Source organism: Somniosus microcephalus, chromosome 24 (assembly GCF_052327205.1).
Source record: "Somniosus microcephalus isolate GS21.2 chromosome 24, FLI_Smic_1.0, whole genome shotgun sequence".
NCBI lineage: Eukaryota > Metazoa > Chordata > Chondrichthyes > Squaliformes > Somniosidae > Somniosus > Somniosus microcephalus.
Genome location: NC_141010.1, coordinates 15,429,168 through 15,449,494, shown reverse-complemented (window position 1 = coordinate 15,449,494; position 20,327 = coordinate 15,429,168). Strand labels below are relative to the sequence as shown.

At 41.1% G+C, this 20,327-nt stretch overlaps 1 protein-coding gene across 2 annotated transcripts in view; it reads right to left on the bottom strand.

Moving 5' to 3' along the window:
• Positions 1-2,898: 2,898 nt before the first annotated feature.
• The window catches only part of meioc (meiosis specific with coiled-coil domain), a 77,069-nt gene continuing 59,640 nt past the window's right edge, over positions 2,899-20,327 (bottom strand). For both annotated transcript variants that reach the window (XM_085966252.1, XM_085966253.1), the window contains 2 exons: positions 8,159-8,339; positions 2,899-6,742 (listed from right to left, as the gene is read on the bottom strand). In XM_085966252.1, coding sequence (XP_085822378.1) covers positions 6,501-6,742; positions 8,159-8,339 — 423 coding nt within the window. In that variant the 3' untranslated portion in view covers positions 2,899-6,500. The remainder of the gene's footprint in view (positions 6,743-8,158; positions 8,340-20,327) is intronic.

Below are 20,327 nucleotides of genomic sequence, written 5' to 3'. Positions count from 1 at the left end.
AGTTGCACAAACTTACACAGAGCCAGTAGAAATCAAAAAGCAAGTCAGCTGCAAGTTGTTGCGCTGGTGGGAGTCCTTCCTGCTGCTGAACGCAAGTTCGGCTGTTCGTGATTTGGAGAGGGCGTTGAATGGAGTGGCGATGTCGAAAAGGCAGATCGTGCCTCAAATCAGCGTTGCACACTGATTGACGTCACGATCTGCCTCATTACCATTTCTATAGTGAGCACAGGCAATGACCACACTGCCGACCTGCCCAAAATGGTGGCCTGCCGGGAGCAAGGCTGCCAGTTTTCCTCTAACAGCTGGTGCTAAGGAGCCAAATTTCACGGCCAGTAAGTTAATAATGGTACTATATTAGAAAACAAAGATAGAATCTGACAACGAAGGATAAAAATGTCCTTTAAAGAATGAATTACACAGCCTGATAATCCTCAAGACTTGGATATGAGACTTTTGTAAATGTCATGAGGCAATGACATACACGGGTAATATGACTTCTAAGTCGACCTTGTGGAATTGAACTTAGTTAATTAAATTCAAAAGCCATGATAGCAAAAAAAATAATAAATCAAATGCTTGAAATAATGAGAGCGAGTAACAACCGTTAGGGCCCAAAATCTTGCTGTGGGGTGTGTTGAGGATCAAAATCTTATATTTTTCAGTAGATTTTGTGTTACTAAATTGGTAAATTATCCAACAGAGCCTGGCGTGGTTTCTCACGAATCTCCACCATCTACAGCCAGGGTGTTGAAAGATTGAATGTGGTCAACTTGGACTGTGGTGGTGGGATCTGTATCAAAGAGTCATTATATGACTGAAAGGCAGAAGAAGCAAGCTTCTTAGGGGGGTTACTGTTGGGCATGAAGAATTAGTACCTGAGAAAAATCCACCATCGGGAGGAAAGACTGGACAGAGTGACGGTGTTTTAAGAATCAACTACAGACTGCGTTAGTACTTCATGAAACTTTCCATGGTTATCTGAATGATTCTCCAAATATGCTATTTGAGAAAGTTTGAGCAAATGCTTTTGAAGATCTAAGGGAAAATAAGAACAATTGAACAGAGTCCTGCAAATATGAATTAAGTTAATTCCTTGTTATGTTGTTCTGGCAGCTGTGTCAGGCATCCATGTCAGTTTGTTGTTCGCAACAGCTAGAATCAGATTAACTTGTGTAGACTGCCTATGAAAGAACGTTACCAATTATGCTTGGTACCAATCTATCGAGATATGATAGGTATCTCAGATATACAATGCGTGCCCAATTGCCTGAAATCCTTTACAGGTAGAGTTATACATTAAACTAGTCTTTGTTGAGAAGAAATTGTGCAACAAAGGGATGCACTGAAGTCTGTTTTTGGCACACGATACGAAATAAAAAATGCCAACCAATGGTCATGGAGTAGAGTTAGTTCATTAACCCTACATACAATGAACTATTGTTCAAATATGAAACTAAATCCGACTTTAAAAAAAGGCATAGTAACTGGAACATGCAAAACTGCCATTTTTATGAAAAAACCTCTGAAATGCCTCTTGTGGTAATTTAAATAACTACACAAAAAATTATGCTGAAAATTCTGACTACAATTGACAAATCCTGTAAAACCCCTGTAAATTGACTTGTGAGAAGAAACTTGAGTAATAATAGCCCAATACTGTAGCCATTGAAATTAATGGACGTAATAGACAAAACATTTCAGTAAAAAGTGGGAGCTAACAGAGTTGACAATGCTGCCTGTGACAGTGAAAGTTAATGGAAGGTTGGCTTCAAAAGTTGGCGGTGGGGAAGGTCACACATTGCTTCTGACACCAAGGTTTGTTAAGGTACATTCTCTCCAAAATGTGTTTGGGTGCTTTAGAGGCTTCACCAGGAACTTTCCCTAATGGCATCAGACTGATTCTCAGTATGTATGTTGAGATTGAGCCAGTAAGCTAATTTACTGAGTTTTTGAACTCTCAATGTTACTTCTGTGCTAAAAGTGGACTTAAAACTTATTTTTCTTTAGCTAAAGACTTTGGGGGGTAGAAATTCATTCTAGCCCCCCGTTTAGGGCATTCACTTTTAAAAGTTGAAAAAATTTGCACCAGGCATGTCTTGCAACTTTTAAAAAATTCGGTTTTGCACTCCAGAAAGGAAGTGGAGCGCTAAGTCAAGCACTCCACTTCCTTCCTGAAGCGTAATAGGCATGGCGGTAGGTGAGCAGCACTGCCGCATGGGAAGGCTCCTTCCCTCCCTTAAAGGGAAGGGCCATCGCTGCAGGCTCTGCAAGGGAAAGCAACTTACCTGGTCCCCGATGGCAGCCGCGATCCGGACCGATTAGCCCGATGTACTGCAGCAGAGTGCCGGGCTGATCGAGCGCTGGGGGGAAAAAGCAAAACATACAGAAAACGAGCATTTCAGTATTTTTTTCCTACCTTGGCCACCTTGCCTTTAAGTATCGCCCACAAAGCGCCCAGCCTCCCGATGAACGCCTCCTGCAGCTGCCGGTGTGTTCGCCTGGCGATGCTGCAGAGGGCAAAACCAAAGTTTGGGTCTGGGGTGCTAACGTCACGATCTCTGGGCGAAGGAGATCGGGGCGCAATGTCATACCGCCACTGCAAACCTCCCACCGAATTTAGCGGGCGGCGATATTCTCACCGCGCCCAGGCGGTAAGTGGTTAGCGCTCGTTATCGCCCTCCGGAGGCGGTGGCACTAATGGGAGGTGCTAACCAGCCAAATTTCTAGCCCCAACTTGCCGTTTTGTTAATTTCAATTTTCCCGTCTTCACATTTTAAATACCAACTGGATTTTTTTATTGTGTGATTTGATGATTATGGTGATAGAACTATTTTTATCCAGTTAAGTTAAATATTCCACTATTGTACATTTTCAAAATTGAGATTAATAAAAAAAATTAGATCAATATTTAATGTCATATTTTCAGTAACCTATACAGTTCAGTAAAATATATCAACTTTTAACTTAGGAAAATCAAAAATTTCACATTTTCTTTGATACAAAGTCAACTTCTTAAATATTAATTTTGGAACTTGGGTTAACTCATTTATAAATGACATTGTTTCAAGTAGTTACAGTACTACACTTTTTTTTAAACGCACAACCTTCTGTTGACTCACAAGATAACAATTTCAGCAGCTGTGTATTACATTACCAAGTATTTCATTGATCACATAAAACATTTTAACATCCAGGAGGTTTCTCATACTGTATTCCTGATCAATTTATCAAGCATATGACAAAGATATGTTTCTTTCATTCATTAATCTAAACTAGCATTCAATTCATAAACTCAAAGGTCAAAGAATTCTAGTTCCTGAAGGTAATCGTACAACACAAATTATCATTTAAAGATATCTGATATATCACATTTATTTTGACATATCTTGACCTAGCTTAAATATAATTGAAGACTGCATTAAATGCCTTCCGAATAACCTCAAGATGCACTATTAAACAATATTTGAAATTAATTTCAAGAGAAATTGTTTAAACCTTTTAAGATATTTCATATAATTTTTGAAATTTATTCAATTCCTTTGTTGAGAAATTGGAAGAAATCTATTAATAATTTCATGACATCCACTGTAAATCATATCAAGATACAGTATTTCTAAATGAAAATTACACTGGTATGGACAATTGAATTTTGGAGCTAGCTCAAATTTGAGTCTCTGAATGAGTTGCTGACTTCTCAATAGTAATCTTAGACTGAATATCTCAAAATCATTTAATGTATCTTTAAATTATTTTAAGATATTTACAAACATATTCGATCAATGAATTTGAAATGAATGACAATTTAGCTTGCCATATAATATAGCACTAAATCAAGTACGATAGTCAAATTTGAAGCAATTTACCAGTTGCAAGAATCAAGTGTTCTGCTAAGATTACTATTGTATCTGCTACTGACATAATATCAAACTTGTTTGCGTGGGCACATTTATCAGACTTAATACCCTCTAGATTTCAAACTAGAAATGCGGAACAGCTCACTGTTTCAATACAAAAACTTTGAACAGTACCACAGATCTACAATATGGAAAATAAGCCACTAGCTTTTATAGACTGTACACATAAACAAGTTGCCTCAGATAACTACATTCAACAAAACATCCGTAACAATTAGAGTAAATTAATATCCTTACTAAATGTTTGTGGCATATCAGCACTAATTAAAAATAAGTGTATACTTCAAACTTAGTAAATGCTAACAATACACTTCAAATACAAAAAGAAATTCCACAAAATCATTACATCTAGACTGTTGAATAATGCATTATTTCTGTAGCTTTACTGCAGAATACAACACATACTGTAGCTAGTACAACATCCACTGCAAATATCCTTAATAATAAAATGTGATTTCCATATTAAATAGTACTTGTCAGGCTTTTGTTAATGAAGCAGTATTCCTTGTAACAAAGATATTGTTTTGAGTTTGGAAAGGTATAGACTATTTGTAGTACCTTGCATGCTTCATTTTACGAGGTTTTTTACCATTGCATTTAGGTTTTTTGCATTCCTATTTTCTTTTCTCTAAAAATGTTTTTCTTGCTGAAAGTTATCTACTGCTTTCTATGATTAGCATTATTAAATGCTATTGGTTAATGCATATAATTATGTTTTGGTATTTGTTTAGTACAGAATCTGTTATTCTGTTATAGCATATACCAACACAATTAATTGTGGGATATCAATTGCATCATATAATGCCATCATGTAGCTTCTCACTACATAGACACAAACAAACTTGCCCAACATCAACAAAAATAATTGAAACTATCTGAAATGATTTTTAAACTGTTGTATAAATAAAACATGCATCAACAAACAGTGATATGTGAAATATTAACCACTATAAGCTCCCCCGATGGCCTAATGGCTAAAGCCACAGTCTGGCATAGCACTAAACTATACAGACCAGAAAGCCCAAGATTCCATTCCTGGTCTGTGCTGAATTAGCTGATCTCAGCTACAGCAGCATTTGGAGTACCTCTATATCCCCTGGGCTAGAGAAGGGTTGCTGCTCCTGATCACTATCCAGTGACCTGTTCCGGAAAGTGTGTATATGGATATTAGATGAGAACAAAATCAGGCTTTGCTGTGATAGCCCTCACGATAAACTGGTCTGCTAAAACTCTATACCTAGATTCACTTATGAAGAATGTTACTTTGGCGAGTTAGTGTTGGGCTGCTGTCTGCCATAGAACTGTATTGCAGTAAAAGCTGGAAGCTTCAGCAGATGAAGGGGTGAAATGGAGGAGGAATTTGGAAAAGAAAACTCATAACTCTAGGAAAAGAAAACTGCTAACAATATGACTGCCTTGTACTTGTCAGTGTGTACCTTACATCACAATTGTTAATTATTCCGTGTAGATATTATCACGTATCAGCATAACACTCACTGTTGGCAAACAAAATCTAAACTCTAATTGAAGTGTTCCAAGAAATTCAAAGTATAATTTAAAATATAACAGAGTGTAAACTCAAGGCTGTAATTCCATCTCTGGCATCAGATTATTTATAAATCCTACTTGCAATCTGATATCACCTAAGCACCAAAATGAAATTATCACCTTTTAATCACCCCTGGGTATCTCTTATTTTCTACATAAATGTGAAAATACTACACTAATAATGAATGGTATTTTCCAATGAATTATCTTCAATATCATTAAATTAATATCTCCAAGTCTCTATAATATATGATACAAAGTCTGTGACCTTTGCACATTATCTGAAATTTCAATTATCCAAACAGAGGGTCCAACCAGATTAGGGTGATATAAATAAAAACAGAACCATTAAATCTAAACTATGATAACCTTTTACTTAACAGGATAATTGCAGTATACGGTATTAGTTTAATTAACCTCCACTTACTGTCGTGGCATTAAGTAATTTTTTAGATTTAGACTGATTTTAAGCTCTCGTACTTCTTACCAAAAGACTGCACCTTGGTGCACCTATTGCTCACTTTCACTAAATAGAGGTTACCTTTCCTTTCAGGTCATGTCAAAGAAAGCCACGACCTCCTTTATAACCTTTGTATGTATGTATGTAATAAATAACAAACATCTTGCAAAAACTAAAACAAACAGATTAAAATTTCCTGACTAAGAAGATTTAGTCACTCTGATTGGGAAGATTTGACAAGAACAATTCACCAAAACATGGGGTAAAATGATCTTGTTAAATTATGGTAGTGAGATTTTTAAATAAGCTTTTTATCACTTGTCTCAATATATAGATATTGTATTTATTAACCAAATGCATGCTTGACCACGAGCTGCATTGTTTATAATTACTTTTCAGGGGAGACTATGTCATTTAGCTTTTTTCCCCTTAATAATTTCTTTTTAGTTAATCTGAATTAGTGATCAATGCAACTTAACCAATTCACATTTTAGTAACTCAAAAGGTAATAATGAATAGAATCATTTATTTTATGGCTTTTCAGTCTATTATTTTTTCTCCAGTTCTTCAGCAGTTCTCTAATCAACACGAGTTTTCACCACTTCATTCTTTTCCCCACTATAGTAGTTGCTTCTGTTTTGGTAGTTTTTGTCTCCATTAGTTACTAGATCCTGCAGTTCTCGTTCTACTTCAACTTGGTCATCTGGATTGGCATTTGGCGTTTTAGGTAATGTCATTTGGAGGGCACACCACAAAGCAGTCCGGGCTTTCCGTGTAGCTACTGCCATTTCTTTGACTGCAATAGCCAAAGCAAGAACATCTGTACATAAAAAGAGATGCATACAGAATGAAAGATATGTCAGTGAGTCTATCTGAACAAAGAAATGACTTAGTCGTACACAGTAGTGTAGTGGCATTGGTAACATGCTGTGGCACTGAGTGAGAGGACAAACTGTGCAGGTGAGACTTCTCCACGTTCCAAGCTGCCAGGGGGATGTGTGGAGATGCCAAGCAGATGCTGGGCACGTTCCACCGTGTAAGCAAAAAAAAAAAATTAATGATTCATCACCAAGATCTTGAAACTACATTGTGCAAGGATTAGTATCCAAGCTCTGGAATTCCCTCCCTAAATCTCTGCGCCTCTTTACCTCTCTCCTCCTTTAAGACGCTCCTTAAAACCTTTGGACGTTTTACTATGTTAAAGGCGCTATATAAATACAAGTTGTTGTTGTATACGACTTTTAATGCATTCATGTTAAATTCCTTAGCCTGCTATTTTAACAAATATATTTATTTTAAGCAGGCTATGGTTTCCATTAAAATAGAATACTAAAGTTCAAGTTATCACATCATTACTTTTAACCTTTCAGCAAGACACGATTATGTATCAATCACACAGAGAATCCTAGCAGTCAATGTTTGCCATAAAACATGACGACACAAAAAGCTATAACATAATATTATGATCTGGAATGCAGTGCCTGAAATGGTGGTGGAAGCAGATTCAATAATAACTTTCAAAAGGGAATACTTGTAGGAATAAATCTGCAGGGCAGGGGAATGGGACTAATTGGAGAGCTCTTTCAAAGAGCCAGCACAGGCACGCTGGGTCAAATGGTGCTGTATCATTCGATGGTTCTATCAACAGAGAGACATTTTGAGAAGACCACGGAGCTACACTGTATGGGTAGATGTGTAACGGGAAACTGAACCTCCAGAACTTTCTGTGACATGACAATAGGTAGGTGAAGTCCATTGTAGCCAGCTAGTTGTCTTGAGCAGACTGTCTGAATAATGACAGTTACCATTTATCCTTTTTCAGAAGTATGTTAAGTTGTTTAAAGTCCAGGAAAAAGCAAAAACAAACTAATGGCATGAATAAAAATTACTTATTTAATGTTGAGAAGGAAGCTCCTCTGTCAAAGGTAAGGAGTACCAGCCAATGATTCCATTTATCAGTATGGGCACCAAATCAAGCCTCCTTAAGTGAGCTAAATAGGCAACGCTTGATAACATTCGGACGAATAAGATATATTATTGCCGTACTGATACTGGTTCTCAAAAGAAGCCCTTCCATGCTCAAGTAGTGTAGTCATACACAGTTGTACAATGAGTAATTGAAGTTCACTGCATTAAGACTTCTGTGCAGTTGTAAATTACCCCATTTCCCATGTATGTTCAACAGAGAAACACCAAATCCTTACGTTATATAAATTGGCTACATTTACGATGTTACCTCGGTCATCCTGGTATCTTGGTGCTCCTTGCCTTTGTCGATTTGCTGCATTTACTATTTCATCTTTTCTACGAGCTTGGGTAATATGGATGGCTTCCAGATGTCGATCAAGAGCTGTAGAAATATTAGCATGAAGAGGAGAGCTGCGGAGGCGTTCCATTTTTCCAAGCAATGTCACAACCTGTAAACAGAAGATTTATGCAGTTCATGCGTCCATTAATCTAGTAGAAATAATGTGATTACTTTATTGGTACTATATAGCAAATTGATACTTAAACTGAACTGTAAATTATCAGGAGTTGATACTGCTAGTACACTGATCTATGTATACATTTATATCACTGTTTTTGCAGTCATACCTTGGGGGGGGGGGGGGGAGTAAAATATATTTGTGATCATTTCCAGGTAATGAAAGTTTGCAAAATTTAACTCGCGAATTTATTTTTGCACAATATGTAATATAATGGGTGTGAAAATTGAAGGATGTGTAGGTTTTCTTCTATTGAAAATTCAATTTTTACAGAACAAAATAGTATTGAAAAATAGGAAGATTTACATCAAAACAGAAATGACCACAAAGTAACAGCAAATACAAAAAGATAGTGGTTTCAATGAGTTAAAATACTGACATTGAGAGATGGCTTGATAATATTCCAACATGCAGAACTATGGATAGGACAAGCAGCGTGAAATGAATTTATGCTGGTTCTCCACATGATCAGCTCTTAATCTCAGCAAGGGTATTGAAGAAATGTCAAGGTGGCAACCAAATCTTGGATTCCAACTAAAATAAAGTTTGATTTATTTGCAACAGATTAGTCACAAAAGGGGTGTTATTCCTCATCTTATGCCAATTTACTACATTAATAGCCATGCGCATGATCATTTACTGAATTCAACATAGTATACCCTTTGATGAGGTTACATAGCACACCACACAGACACTGTACACTTTGAATGGCTTATACTGGAATCCCCCGCCCCAAAACCAAAACATTGTTCTCTTTGTGCATCTGATTTTGTGGAATTGACAAACCTGGCAACCTTCCAAAACAACCCATCAGTCACCTTTTAAATAGATGAAAGTGATACCTTGTGCAATGCCAGATAAGTCACCTCCTGCTGAATGGGAAGTCCCAAGTTGCCAGAAATTAATAGTTGCTATCACTTTCACAGCTACAGGTAGAGTAGTTGGAGTGACTGATATCCCTTTAAATTGGTTTCCAGCATCTGACAAAGCCTTCTGGAGATCCTGAACCTCCAGATTCGGCTGCTTTGATAGGCCTGCATATGATACACAGGATCTCTATAGCCACTCTTGGTTGACCTAGTATGTACAGGAACCTGCTTTTCATCTTGTTTCTCTGATACGAAAGTCATATGCTGTGTTTGTGATGCAATAAAATCACTATGTTGTGGCAATGAGAACTTTGTGTCTTGGTTGACAGTTTCACTGGGAGTAGGAAAACACTGGTTTACATCCTTATGATCGGCAGTAACCATTCATTGGCAGTGATGAAGAAAACAACAATGAAGGCTGAAAAACCCTCCAGAAGGGGCAATGGCACCCACCATAGAAGGACTTGGTGTAACTACAGCAAACTCTATTATCCGGCACCAATGGGACCGGTGTGGTGCCGGTTTATCAAAAAGTCCGGATTACAGAGAGGTATAGTTAAAAGGTACGAGAGCTCCGTACACAGCAACAAATCCAGGCTTCCCTGTTGCTTAGCAACATGTGCAGGAACTCGGCCACAGACCAAGCGTCTCTGTTGCTTAGCAACAAGTGCACGAACCCCAGTTACACAGCCACAGATTCAGGAACTGCCACTAATATGAAGTAAAACTTACCTGAACCTACGCCTGAATTTTGCCGTTTAACAGAGATTTCCGGTTATTTAGGTGCCGGTTAAAAGAGAGTTTCCTGTACCGTATATTCTTTCCCCAGTAAACAATAGCAGATCACAAGTGCTTGCTATTAAGACACCAAGCTCCAAATCAGAGATGGCACAGGAAGATGTATTGACAGACAGTGTAAGACATATTGCATAATATGAGCACGGCATTATGTTGTATTAGCAAAAATGAATAAAGGCATAACAATTGTAGAGCCCCACTAGTCAGATGCTGTCTCACCAGCATGTATTCAATGCTTAACAGATGAACCATCTACTTCTTTACATAGAGGCTAAAATCACTGTTGGTAATGTTAGAAAATGCACTTGTATGAAATTCCTATGTCTGTTACTTTAATAAACGATTAACATCTCTGTCAAATTAGCAGAGGAATGCCATATACAGTAGATGCATAAAGCCTACAGCTGATAATATTGGCAACAGTATTTTCTTTAAAGTTTATTCAGCTAATCATACAGCACTGGAGATCATTCGGCCCATCGTGCCTGTGCCAGCTCTTTAATAGAGCTAGTCTCACTCCCCCACTCTTTCCACATAGCCATGCACATTTTTTCCCTTCATGTATATATCCAATGCCCTTTTGAAAATTACTATTGAATCCTATTCCATCACCCTTTCAGGCAGTGCATTCGAGATCACAACTCTGTGAAACAAAATACTGTGGGGGGAAAATTTGGTATCGCCCATTTTGGGGCGCTAATATCGGCTGGGCGCAAAGTTTAGCGCCCGGCGCTAATTATCGCCTCCAACAGCAAAATTCACCTCTACCGCCCCTGGAGGTGATTTGAGCACTAAATCAGGCGCTAAAGGGGAGGAGCTATCTTGCTGGCCAGCCACTCCCTGCTCATTGCAGCCTTGAATCTCAGCCTGGAGAGGCCTCAAAAGCAATTGTGTTGGAAGCACTAATGGATAGGCCCAGGGAAAGAGCTCGGCGCTTAGGAACCTCAAAAGTGGTGCTGAGGGCCAAAACTCCTTAGGACAGTGTTAAAACCAAATATTTTGCCGACAAGAAAAGGCAGGAAGAAGCACCCGCCTTTAAATAGCGCTCCCCCAGCCCCTTCCCGACTTGAAAACGTTCCCCTCTACCAGTCGTTTTACGAAGGGGAAGTCATGTTTGACAAATTTGCTCGAATTCTTTGAGGATGTAACATACAGGGTGGATAAAGGGGAACCAGTGGATGTAGTGTATTTGGACTTCCAAAAGGCATTTGACAAGGTTCCACACAAAAGATTACTGATCAAGATAAAAAATCACAGGATTGGGGGTAATATACTGGCATGGGTGGAAGATTGGCTATCTAACAGAAAACAAAGAGTTGGGATAAATGGTTCGTTCTCGGGCTGGCAATCAGTAACTAGTGGTGTTCCGCAGGGGTCAGTGCTGGGACCCCAACTCTTTACAATCTATATTAACGATTTGGAGGAAGGGACCGAGTGCAACATATCCAAGTTTGCCGACGATACAAAGATGGGAGGGAAAGCAGTGTGAGGAGGACATAAAAACCTGCAAAAGGACATAGACAGGCTAAGTGAGTGGGCAGCGATTTGGCAGATGGGATATAATGTTGGAAAGTGTGAGGTTATGCACTTTGGCAGAAAAAATCAAAGAGCAAGTTATTATCTAAATGGAGAGAAACTGCAAAGTGCTACAGTACAAAGGGATCTGGGGGTCCTGGTGCATGAAACACAAAAAGTTAGTATGCAGGTGCAGCAGGTGATCAGGAAGGCCAATGGAATCTTGGCTTTTATTGCAAGGGGGATGGAGTATAAAAACAGGGAAGTCTTGCTGCAGTTATACAGGGTATTGGTGAGGCCACACCTGGAATACTGCGTGCAGTTTTGGTTTCCATATTTAAGAAAAGATATACTTGCTCTCGAGGCGGTTCAGAGAAGGTTCACTCGGTTGATTCCAGAGATGAGGGGGTTGACGTATGAGGAAAGGTTGAGTAGGTTGGGCCTCTACTCATTGGAGTTCAGAAGAATGAGAGGCGATCTTATCGAAATATATAAGATTGTGAGGGGGCTTGATCGGGTGGATGCGGTGAGGATGTTTCCACTGATGGGTGAGACTAGAACTAGGGGGCATAATCTTAGAATAAGGGGCTGCCCTTTCAAAACTGAGATGAGGAGAAACTTCTTCACTCAGGAGGGTAGTAAATCTATGGAATTTGCTACCCCAGAGAGCTGTGGAAGCTGCAACATTAAATAAATTTAAAATGGAGATAGACATTGTCCTAGCAGATAAGGGAATTAGGGGTTACGGGGAGAGGGCAGGGAAGTGGACGTGAGTCTAGATTCAGATCAGCCATGATCCTATTGAATGGCGGAGCAGGCCCGAGGGGCCATATGGCCTACTCCTTCTCCTACTTCTTATGTTCTTATGTTATGTTCCTAGCGGCAGGCGCGACTCAATATCCGGTCTGAGGCGCTACCGGGGCATTGCACACTTGACTGACGTCACGATCTACAGGCTGGCAGTAGTGTTTAGCGCCGTGAAACGACTGGTCAATTTCGCTCGGGCGCTAAAATCGCCGCGCTTGGGCGCTAAGTTCCTAGCGCCCCGTTAGCGCACCCCCGGAGGCGCTAACCAACCGAATTTTTCCCCCTATTAAAAAATTACACTATTTATAAGTGGTAAGAAATTTCTTCCCTGAAATTATGCAGTGGAATACTAGTGTATTCTGAGTTAGTCTGAAATTCCTTCTTCTGTTAGCAGAGATGTTTACCATGTAATCTTTACAATAACTTCAGGACCGCCAAGTCAGTAACTTTACGAACAGTTCAGATGATGTTCTAAACCATCAATCTGTTACTTTTTTAAAATTAACTGTGAATTTGTTTTGGGCACTTAATTTCTGTTCTTGGTTTCTTTGTTCAGCTGTTTTTTCAGGTGTCAAGGTCTATATTACCAGCCAGATTTCATTGCAGTTTATGCATGATTTTGGCCTAATCACTAAGTTTATCAACACTTAATTACTGGGAAGTAACAGTCAGTATCTAGCCTGCAATGGAATGTTATTTCCTAATAGTCAACTAAAGATGATATTCTAATTTTAGAATATCATAAATGTAATCTTTCAGTGAGGATGCCATCAAGCATCAAAACCCTCCATTTTTATAGTGCTTTTCACTTGTAGGAATACATCTCAAAGCTTCACGTTAGAAGGACAAAATAATGGATGTCAAACAGGAAGAGAAAAGTGGAAAGGATTGGGGGGAGGTGGTGGGGCGAGGGTACCAAAGACACTCAAAACAGAAGGGTATTAAGCTGATTGTTAAGTGAGTGAGGTGGCAAGATACAGGGAACTGGGCAAGGAGTTGTAGAGGGCAAGAGCTTAGTGGCTGAATGAGCGGTAACCAATAATGGAGCAAAGGAGGAGCAGAAGTCCAGTGATAGAGCAGTGAAGGTTGTGTACAATAACAAAAGTTAGGAAGAGGTTACTAAGGTAGGATGCAAAAGTGAGGACAATCTGCTGGGACAATGGGAACCAGCAGAGTTTGGAGAGGATAATATGGGCAGTGTTTTGAATGAGTTGAAGCTTGTGGAGGGTTCAGGCAGGGAGGACGACTAGAAGAGCATGAGAAAAGTTGAGCCTCAAATTGCTGAAGCAGTATTGCAGAGGTGGAGTAAAGTACTCTTCCTAACAGAGTGGATGTGGGTGAAGAAGCTGGAAATGATGTTGGGTAGTTCAAAGGTTCCGTACTTCCTGCCTCAATCTGAAGTGGCAGCCAGGGACGCTTCTGGGAGCAAAAAGGATATCTTTGGTTTGCTGACATTAAGTTGGAGGAAAGTTTAGTTCATTCATGTCTTGATGCTGAACAGGCACTTGGAAGAGTGTAGAAACAACCTTTGTATCAATGGGTGGAAGAGGCAGAGAGGTAGAAGTGAGTGTCATCAGCATACATGTGAAAGCTGGATCTAGGGGCTGGATTTTGCCGGCGCGGGTTTGGAGGCGGGTCCGCTGTCAAAATAGCAAAGATTGACAGCGGGAAGGGAACCCGCTGTCAACCCGCCTCCACGCGAGTCTCCCAGGTGTCGGGTCTGTCGGTGCAGAACTAACCCGACACCAAGCAGCGGGGGAGACAATTTAGATCATTAAATGGCTTGTTAACAGCCAATTTAATGCTATTTTGAGCCTACCTTGTAATTTTACGTCCTCCCCCACGGGTTACCTGCTGCTCGAGGAACACACCAGCTCACCCCGGCAGAGTTGAGTCTGCTTTGATTTATCTGATAACCTGACAGCTGCAGAAGTGGCATAAAGGATACCATGTTGCAGTTGTTCAGTTTCAGAGCTCAGAAACTGTTGGTTACTGCATTTGTGAGACATAGAGAGGTTTCTTTAGCTTCAAGTGTTTAGAGGCAACTGTATATCCAGTGCTACCTCATTGAAACAACCTCTCTCACCATTGACAGATCGCTTCTATCATCTCAACTGCAGCTGCCATCTATTCCAGCAACATTGGTGCCCTTGAAAAAAATCACACCTTGGTCCTCTGAATCCTTCCACGATCAGCCCCAACACCAACAGCACCAGACACACCAACATCACCAACCTTCTCCGCCATCACCTGATGCTGTACAGGACACATGGCATCAGGACCTGACAACATTGCTGCCTGGGAGGCCAGCGATGGCATCACCATGGCCAGATTTACTGCACTTGACGCTGTACACCCTGGCTGCCACATGATGCGCCAGGTTGATACCATCTCACACCAGCACCATAAAGCATCCCTACAATGCCCAAGCCATTCCTTTCACACTCATCACAATAGTGAGGGGGGGGGGGGGGGGGGGGAGCGAATTATGTCTCAACATTCACTGGAACTCACTAGGACACTTCACCTTATTGGATAGATCTGTGTGCACCTTGAGAAGTGTTGAAAATATAGATTTCACTATGTGACAACGCATTACCAGAAAGTTCACATGAACATTGGCTAAACCTCTCAAGTGCCTACCCTAGTGTGTTGTTAGTTGGTATGCTTGCAGTAGGATGAGGGTGAGTGTGAGGGGTGGCTCGTGAGATGGGGAAATGATAATGTAGATAGAGAGGGATGGGTGGAGGTGCAAGGTAAGTTGGTGTCAGTAAGGATATGCAGGAGTAGGGTAGGGAAGGCAGAGTGATGGGGATGTGATGAGTGGCACAGGAGGGCGAGTTTGAATGTGGCTTTGCAGTAACGTTTTGTGATCTGAGATCATTGAAAGGTTGGTGCAACTGCAGCCTGGTCCTCCTGACGACATCCCTGCTTGTGTCCCCCGGTGCAATGTGCAAACAGACTTCGTTGATTTCCTGAGGCGGTCTCTTCCGCCCATGGGAAGGGAAGAGAATCTCCCTGTATGCTGTGACTCCCTCCATAGCATATGGAGGGAGTCATGTGTGAGCCTGGGTGCAGACGTGCACCTTTGTGCAGTGCTTTAAACTAAATAGTGGGGGGGAGGGATACGCTGAGCGGAAATTAAAAAAGTCGAAGAAAAATGAGAAGGCAAAAGTGCAGGGTAGCGATAGGGGTAATGATAACCAGAGTGTGACAGGAAGAGACAGAACGTATACACAAGAGTGCATCAGAAAGAGGGGTCAGAGTAGGGGAAAATGGTAAAAAGACAAGATTAAAAGCACTATATCTGAACGCACGCAGCATTCATAACAAGATAGATGAGTTGACAGCACAAATAGAAATAAATGGGTATGATTAAGGCTAAAGGGATCAAGGGGTATGGGGAGAAAGCAGGGACAGGGTACTGAATTTGGATGATCAGCCACGATCGCATTGAATGGCAGAGCAGGCTCGAGGGGCCGAATGGCCTACTCCTGCTCCTATCTTCTATGTTTCTATGATCTGATAGCCATTACAGAGACGCGGTTGCAAGGTGACCAAGGCTGGGAACTGAATATTCAGGGGTATTTGCCATTTCCTAAGGATAGGCAGAAAGGAAAAGGAGGTGCTGTAGCTCTGTTAATAAGTGATGAGATCAGTGCAGTAATGAGAAATGATATTGGCCTAGAAGATCAAGACGTAGAATCAGTTTGGGTAGAGATAAGAAATAATAAGGGTAAAAAGTCACTGGTGGGAGTGGTCTACAGGCCCCCAAACAGTAGCCACACTGTAGGACAGAGAATAAATCAAGAAATAATAGAGGCTTGTAAGAAAGGTACGGCTATAATCATGGGAGATTTTAATCTTCCTATTGATTGGACAAAGCAAATTGGCAAAGGTAAACTTGAGGAAGAGTTCCTAGAGTGTATACGGGATGGTTTCTTGGAACAATATGTTGTGGAACCAACCAGGGAGAAGACTATTTTAGATCTGGTAATGTTTAACGAGGCTGGATTAATTAATGATCTCGAAGTGAAGGATACTCTTGGGCAGTGTGATCATAGCATGGTAGAATTTCAAATTCAGTTTGAGGGTGAGAAAGCTAGGTCTCAAACTAGTGTCCTGAACTTAAACAAAGGTAATTACAAAGGTATGAAGACAGACTTGGTTAAAGTGGACTGGGAAAATATATTACAGGGTAAGACTGTAGAAAAGCAGTGGCAAACATTTAAGGAGATATTCATAACTCTCAGCAAAGATATATTCTAGTGAGAAAGAAAGACTCTAAGAGAAGGATGAACCATCTGTGGCTAACTAAGGAAGAAAAGGATGGTATCAAATTGAAAAAAGCATACAATGTTGCGAACAATAGTGGAAGGCCAGAGGATTGGGACATTTTTTAAAAAGCAGCAAAGGACTAAAAAAATGATAAAGAGAGAGAAGATAGCTTATGAGAGTAAGCTAGCAAGAAATAAAAAAAGCAGACAGTAAGAGCTTCTACAGCCATATAAAAAGCAAGAGAGTAGCTAAAGTAAAAGTTGATCCCCTAGAGGATGAGTCTGGGGAATTAATAATGGGAAAGTGAAATGGCGGAGACCTTGAACAAATATTTTGTATCGGTCTTCACGGTAGAAGACACTAAAAGCATCCCAATAATGGATAATCAAGGGGCTACTGGGGTTGGGGGGGGGGGGGGGGGGGGCGGGGGAACTTAAAACAATCACTATCACTAGAGAGAAAGTACTAGGCAAACTAATGGGACTAAAGGTGGACAAGTCCCCCGGACCCGATGGCGTGCATCCTAGTCTTAAAAGAGGTGGTTGCAGAGATAGTGGATGCATTGGTTGTAATCTACCAAAATTCCCTGGATTCTGGAGAGGTCCCAGCGGATTGGAAACCGGCATATGTAAAAGGAGGGAGACAGAAAGCAGGCAACTATCAACCAGTTAGCCTAACACCTGTTATTGGGAAAATACTGGAGTCCATTATTAAGGAAGTGATAGCAGGACATTTAGAAAATCATAATCTAGTCAAGCAGAGTCAGCATGGTTTTATGAAAGGGAAATCATGTTTGACAAATTTGCTGGAATTCTTTGAGGATGTAACAAGCAGGGTGGATAAAGAGAAACCAGTAGATGTGTATTTGGATTTCCAGAAGGCATTCGATAAGGTGCCACATAAAAGGTTACTACACAAGATAAGAGCTCACGGGGTTGGGGGTAATATATTAGCATGGATAGAGGATTGGCTAACTAACAGAAAGCAGAGAATCGGGATAAATGGGTCATTTTCAGGTTGACAAACTATAACTAGTGGGGTGCCACAGGGATCAGTGCTGGGGCCTCAACTATTTACAATCTATATTAATAACTTGGATGAAGGGACTGAGTGTAATGTAGCCAAATTTGCTGACGATACAAAGATAGGTGGGAAAGCAAATTGTGTGGAGGACGCAAAGAATCTCCAAAGGGATATGGATAGGCTAAGTGAGTGGGCAAAAATCTGGCAGATGGAGAATAATGTGGGAAAATGCGAGGTTATCCACTTTGGTAGGAAAAATGAAAAAGCAAATTATTATTTAAATGAGGAGAGATTACAAAATGCTGAGGTACAGAGGGATCTGGGGGTTCTTGTACATGAATCACAAATAGTTAGCATGCAGGTACAGCAAGTAATTAGGAAGGCAAATGGAGTGTTGGCCTTTATTGCAAAGGGAATGGAGTATAAAAGAAGGGAAGTCCTATTACAACTGTACAGGGCGTTGATGAGTCCACACCTGGAGTACTGCGTACAGTTTTGGTCTCCCTATTTTAAGGAAGGATATACTTGCATTGGAAGCAGTTCAGAGAAGGTTCACAAGGTTGATTCCGGAGATGAAGGGGTTGTCTTATGAAGAAAGGTTGAGCAGGTTGGGCCTATACTCATTGGAGTTTAGAAGAATGAGAGGGGATCTTATTGAAACATATAAGATTCTAAAGGGGCTTGACAGGGTAGATGCAGAGAGGATGTTTCCCCTCGTGGGGGAATCTAGAACTAGGGGGCATAATTTCAGAATAAGGGGGCACCCTTTTAAAATCGGAAATGAGGAGGAATTTCTTCTCTCAGAGGGTCGTGAATCTTTGGAATTCTCTTCCCCAGAGAGCTGTGGAGGCTGGGTCATTGAATATATTTAAGGTGGAGATAGACAGATTTTTGAACGATAAGGGAGTCAAGAGTTATGGGGAGCGGGCAGGGAAGTGGAGTTGAGCCCAAGATCAGATCAGCCATGATCTTATTGAATAGTGGAGCAGGCTCGAGGGGCCAAATGACCTACTCCTGCTCCTACGTCTTGTGTTCTTATGTATGCTTGTCAGTGTTTGCAGCACCTCAATGCTGCAGGACACTGACAGCACAACTGTCAAAATCAATGTGGCCGTGGTCCCTGTAAGGAAACCGGCTGATGACACATCATCAAATGACGTCATCAGACCCGCTTCCTGTTAGTTGGCCAGGAACCCCACAGGGTGGGCTTAACAAGGCCAATCTACAAAAAATCATTTTCAGAGCGGCTGCAGACAGGAGCGGGACTGGAACCCGCCAAACAGCTCTCCCGCCGCCATCCCGCCTCTGCTGGGAAAATCCAGCCCTAAAACTCCTGATGATGTTGCTAAGAGGTAAAAAGACTTGCATTTATATAGCGCCTTTCACGTCCCAAAGTGCTTTCCAGCTAACAAAGTACTTTTGAAACGTTGTCACTGTTGTAATGTATGGAAACACAGCAGCCAAATTGCGCACAGCATAGTCCCACAAACAGCAATATGATAATGACCAGATAATCTGTTTTTAGTGATGTTGGTTGAGGGATAAATATTAGCCAGGACACCAGGAGAACTCCTCTTGTCATCTTCAAAATAGTGCTGTGGGATCTTTTACATCTACTTGAGGGTTTAGCATCTCATCTGAAAGACAGCTCATCCAACAGTGCACTCTCAGTACTGTACCAGATTATCAGCCTAGATTTTGTGCTCATTACTCTAGAGTGCAATTTGAATCTACAGCCTCCTAACGCAGAGCTCCGAGTGCTACCACTGAGCCAAGGCTAACATAGAAACATAGAAGATAGGAGCAGGAGTAGGCCATTCGGCCCCTCGAGCCTGCTCCGCCATTCAATGCGATCATGGCTGATCATCCAAATTCAGTACCCTGTCCCCATATCCCTTGATCCCCTTAGCCTTAAGAAATATATCTAACTCCTTCTTGAATATATTTAATGAATTGGCCTCAACTATCTTCTGTGGTAGAGAATGCCACAGGTTCACCACTCTCTGGGTGAAGAAATTCCTCCTCATCTCTGTCCTAAATGGCTTACCCCTTATCCTTAGACTGCGACCCCTGGTTCTGGACTCCCCCGTCATCGGGAACATCCTTCCTGCATCTAGTCCTGTTAGAATTTTATAAGTTTCAATGAGATCCCCTCTCATTCTTCTAAACTCTGGCGAATATAAGCCTAATCGACCCAATTCCTGCCATCCCAGGTATCAGTCTGGTGAATCTTCGCCGCACTCCCTCCATGGCAAGAACATCCTTCCTCAGATAAGGCGACCAAAACTGCACACAATACTCAAGGTGTGGTCTCACCAAGGCCCTGTACAACTGCAGCAAGACATCCTTGCTCCTGTACTCGAATCCTCTTGCTACGAAGGCCAACATACCATTTGCCTTTTTAACCACCTGCTGCACCTGCATGCTTACTTTCAGCGACTGGTGCACAAGGACACCCAGGACTCGTTGCACTTCCCCTTTTCCCAATCTATTGCCGTTCAGATAATAATCTGCCTTCCTGTTTTTGCCACCAAAGTGGATAACCTCGCATTTATCCACAACACAAGGTTGAAGAGAGATAAAAAGCTATGGTGGCCATCATACAGGATGTCCTTTGTGACTTTAACTA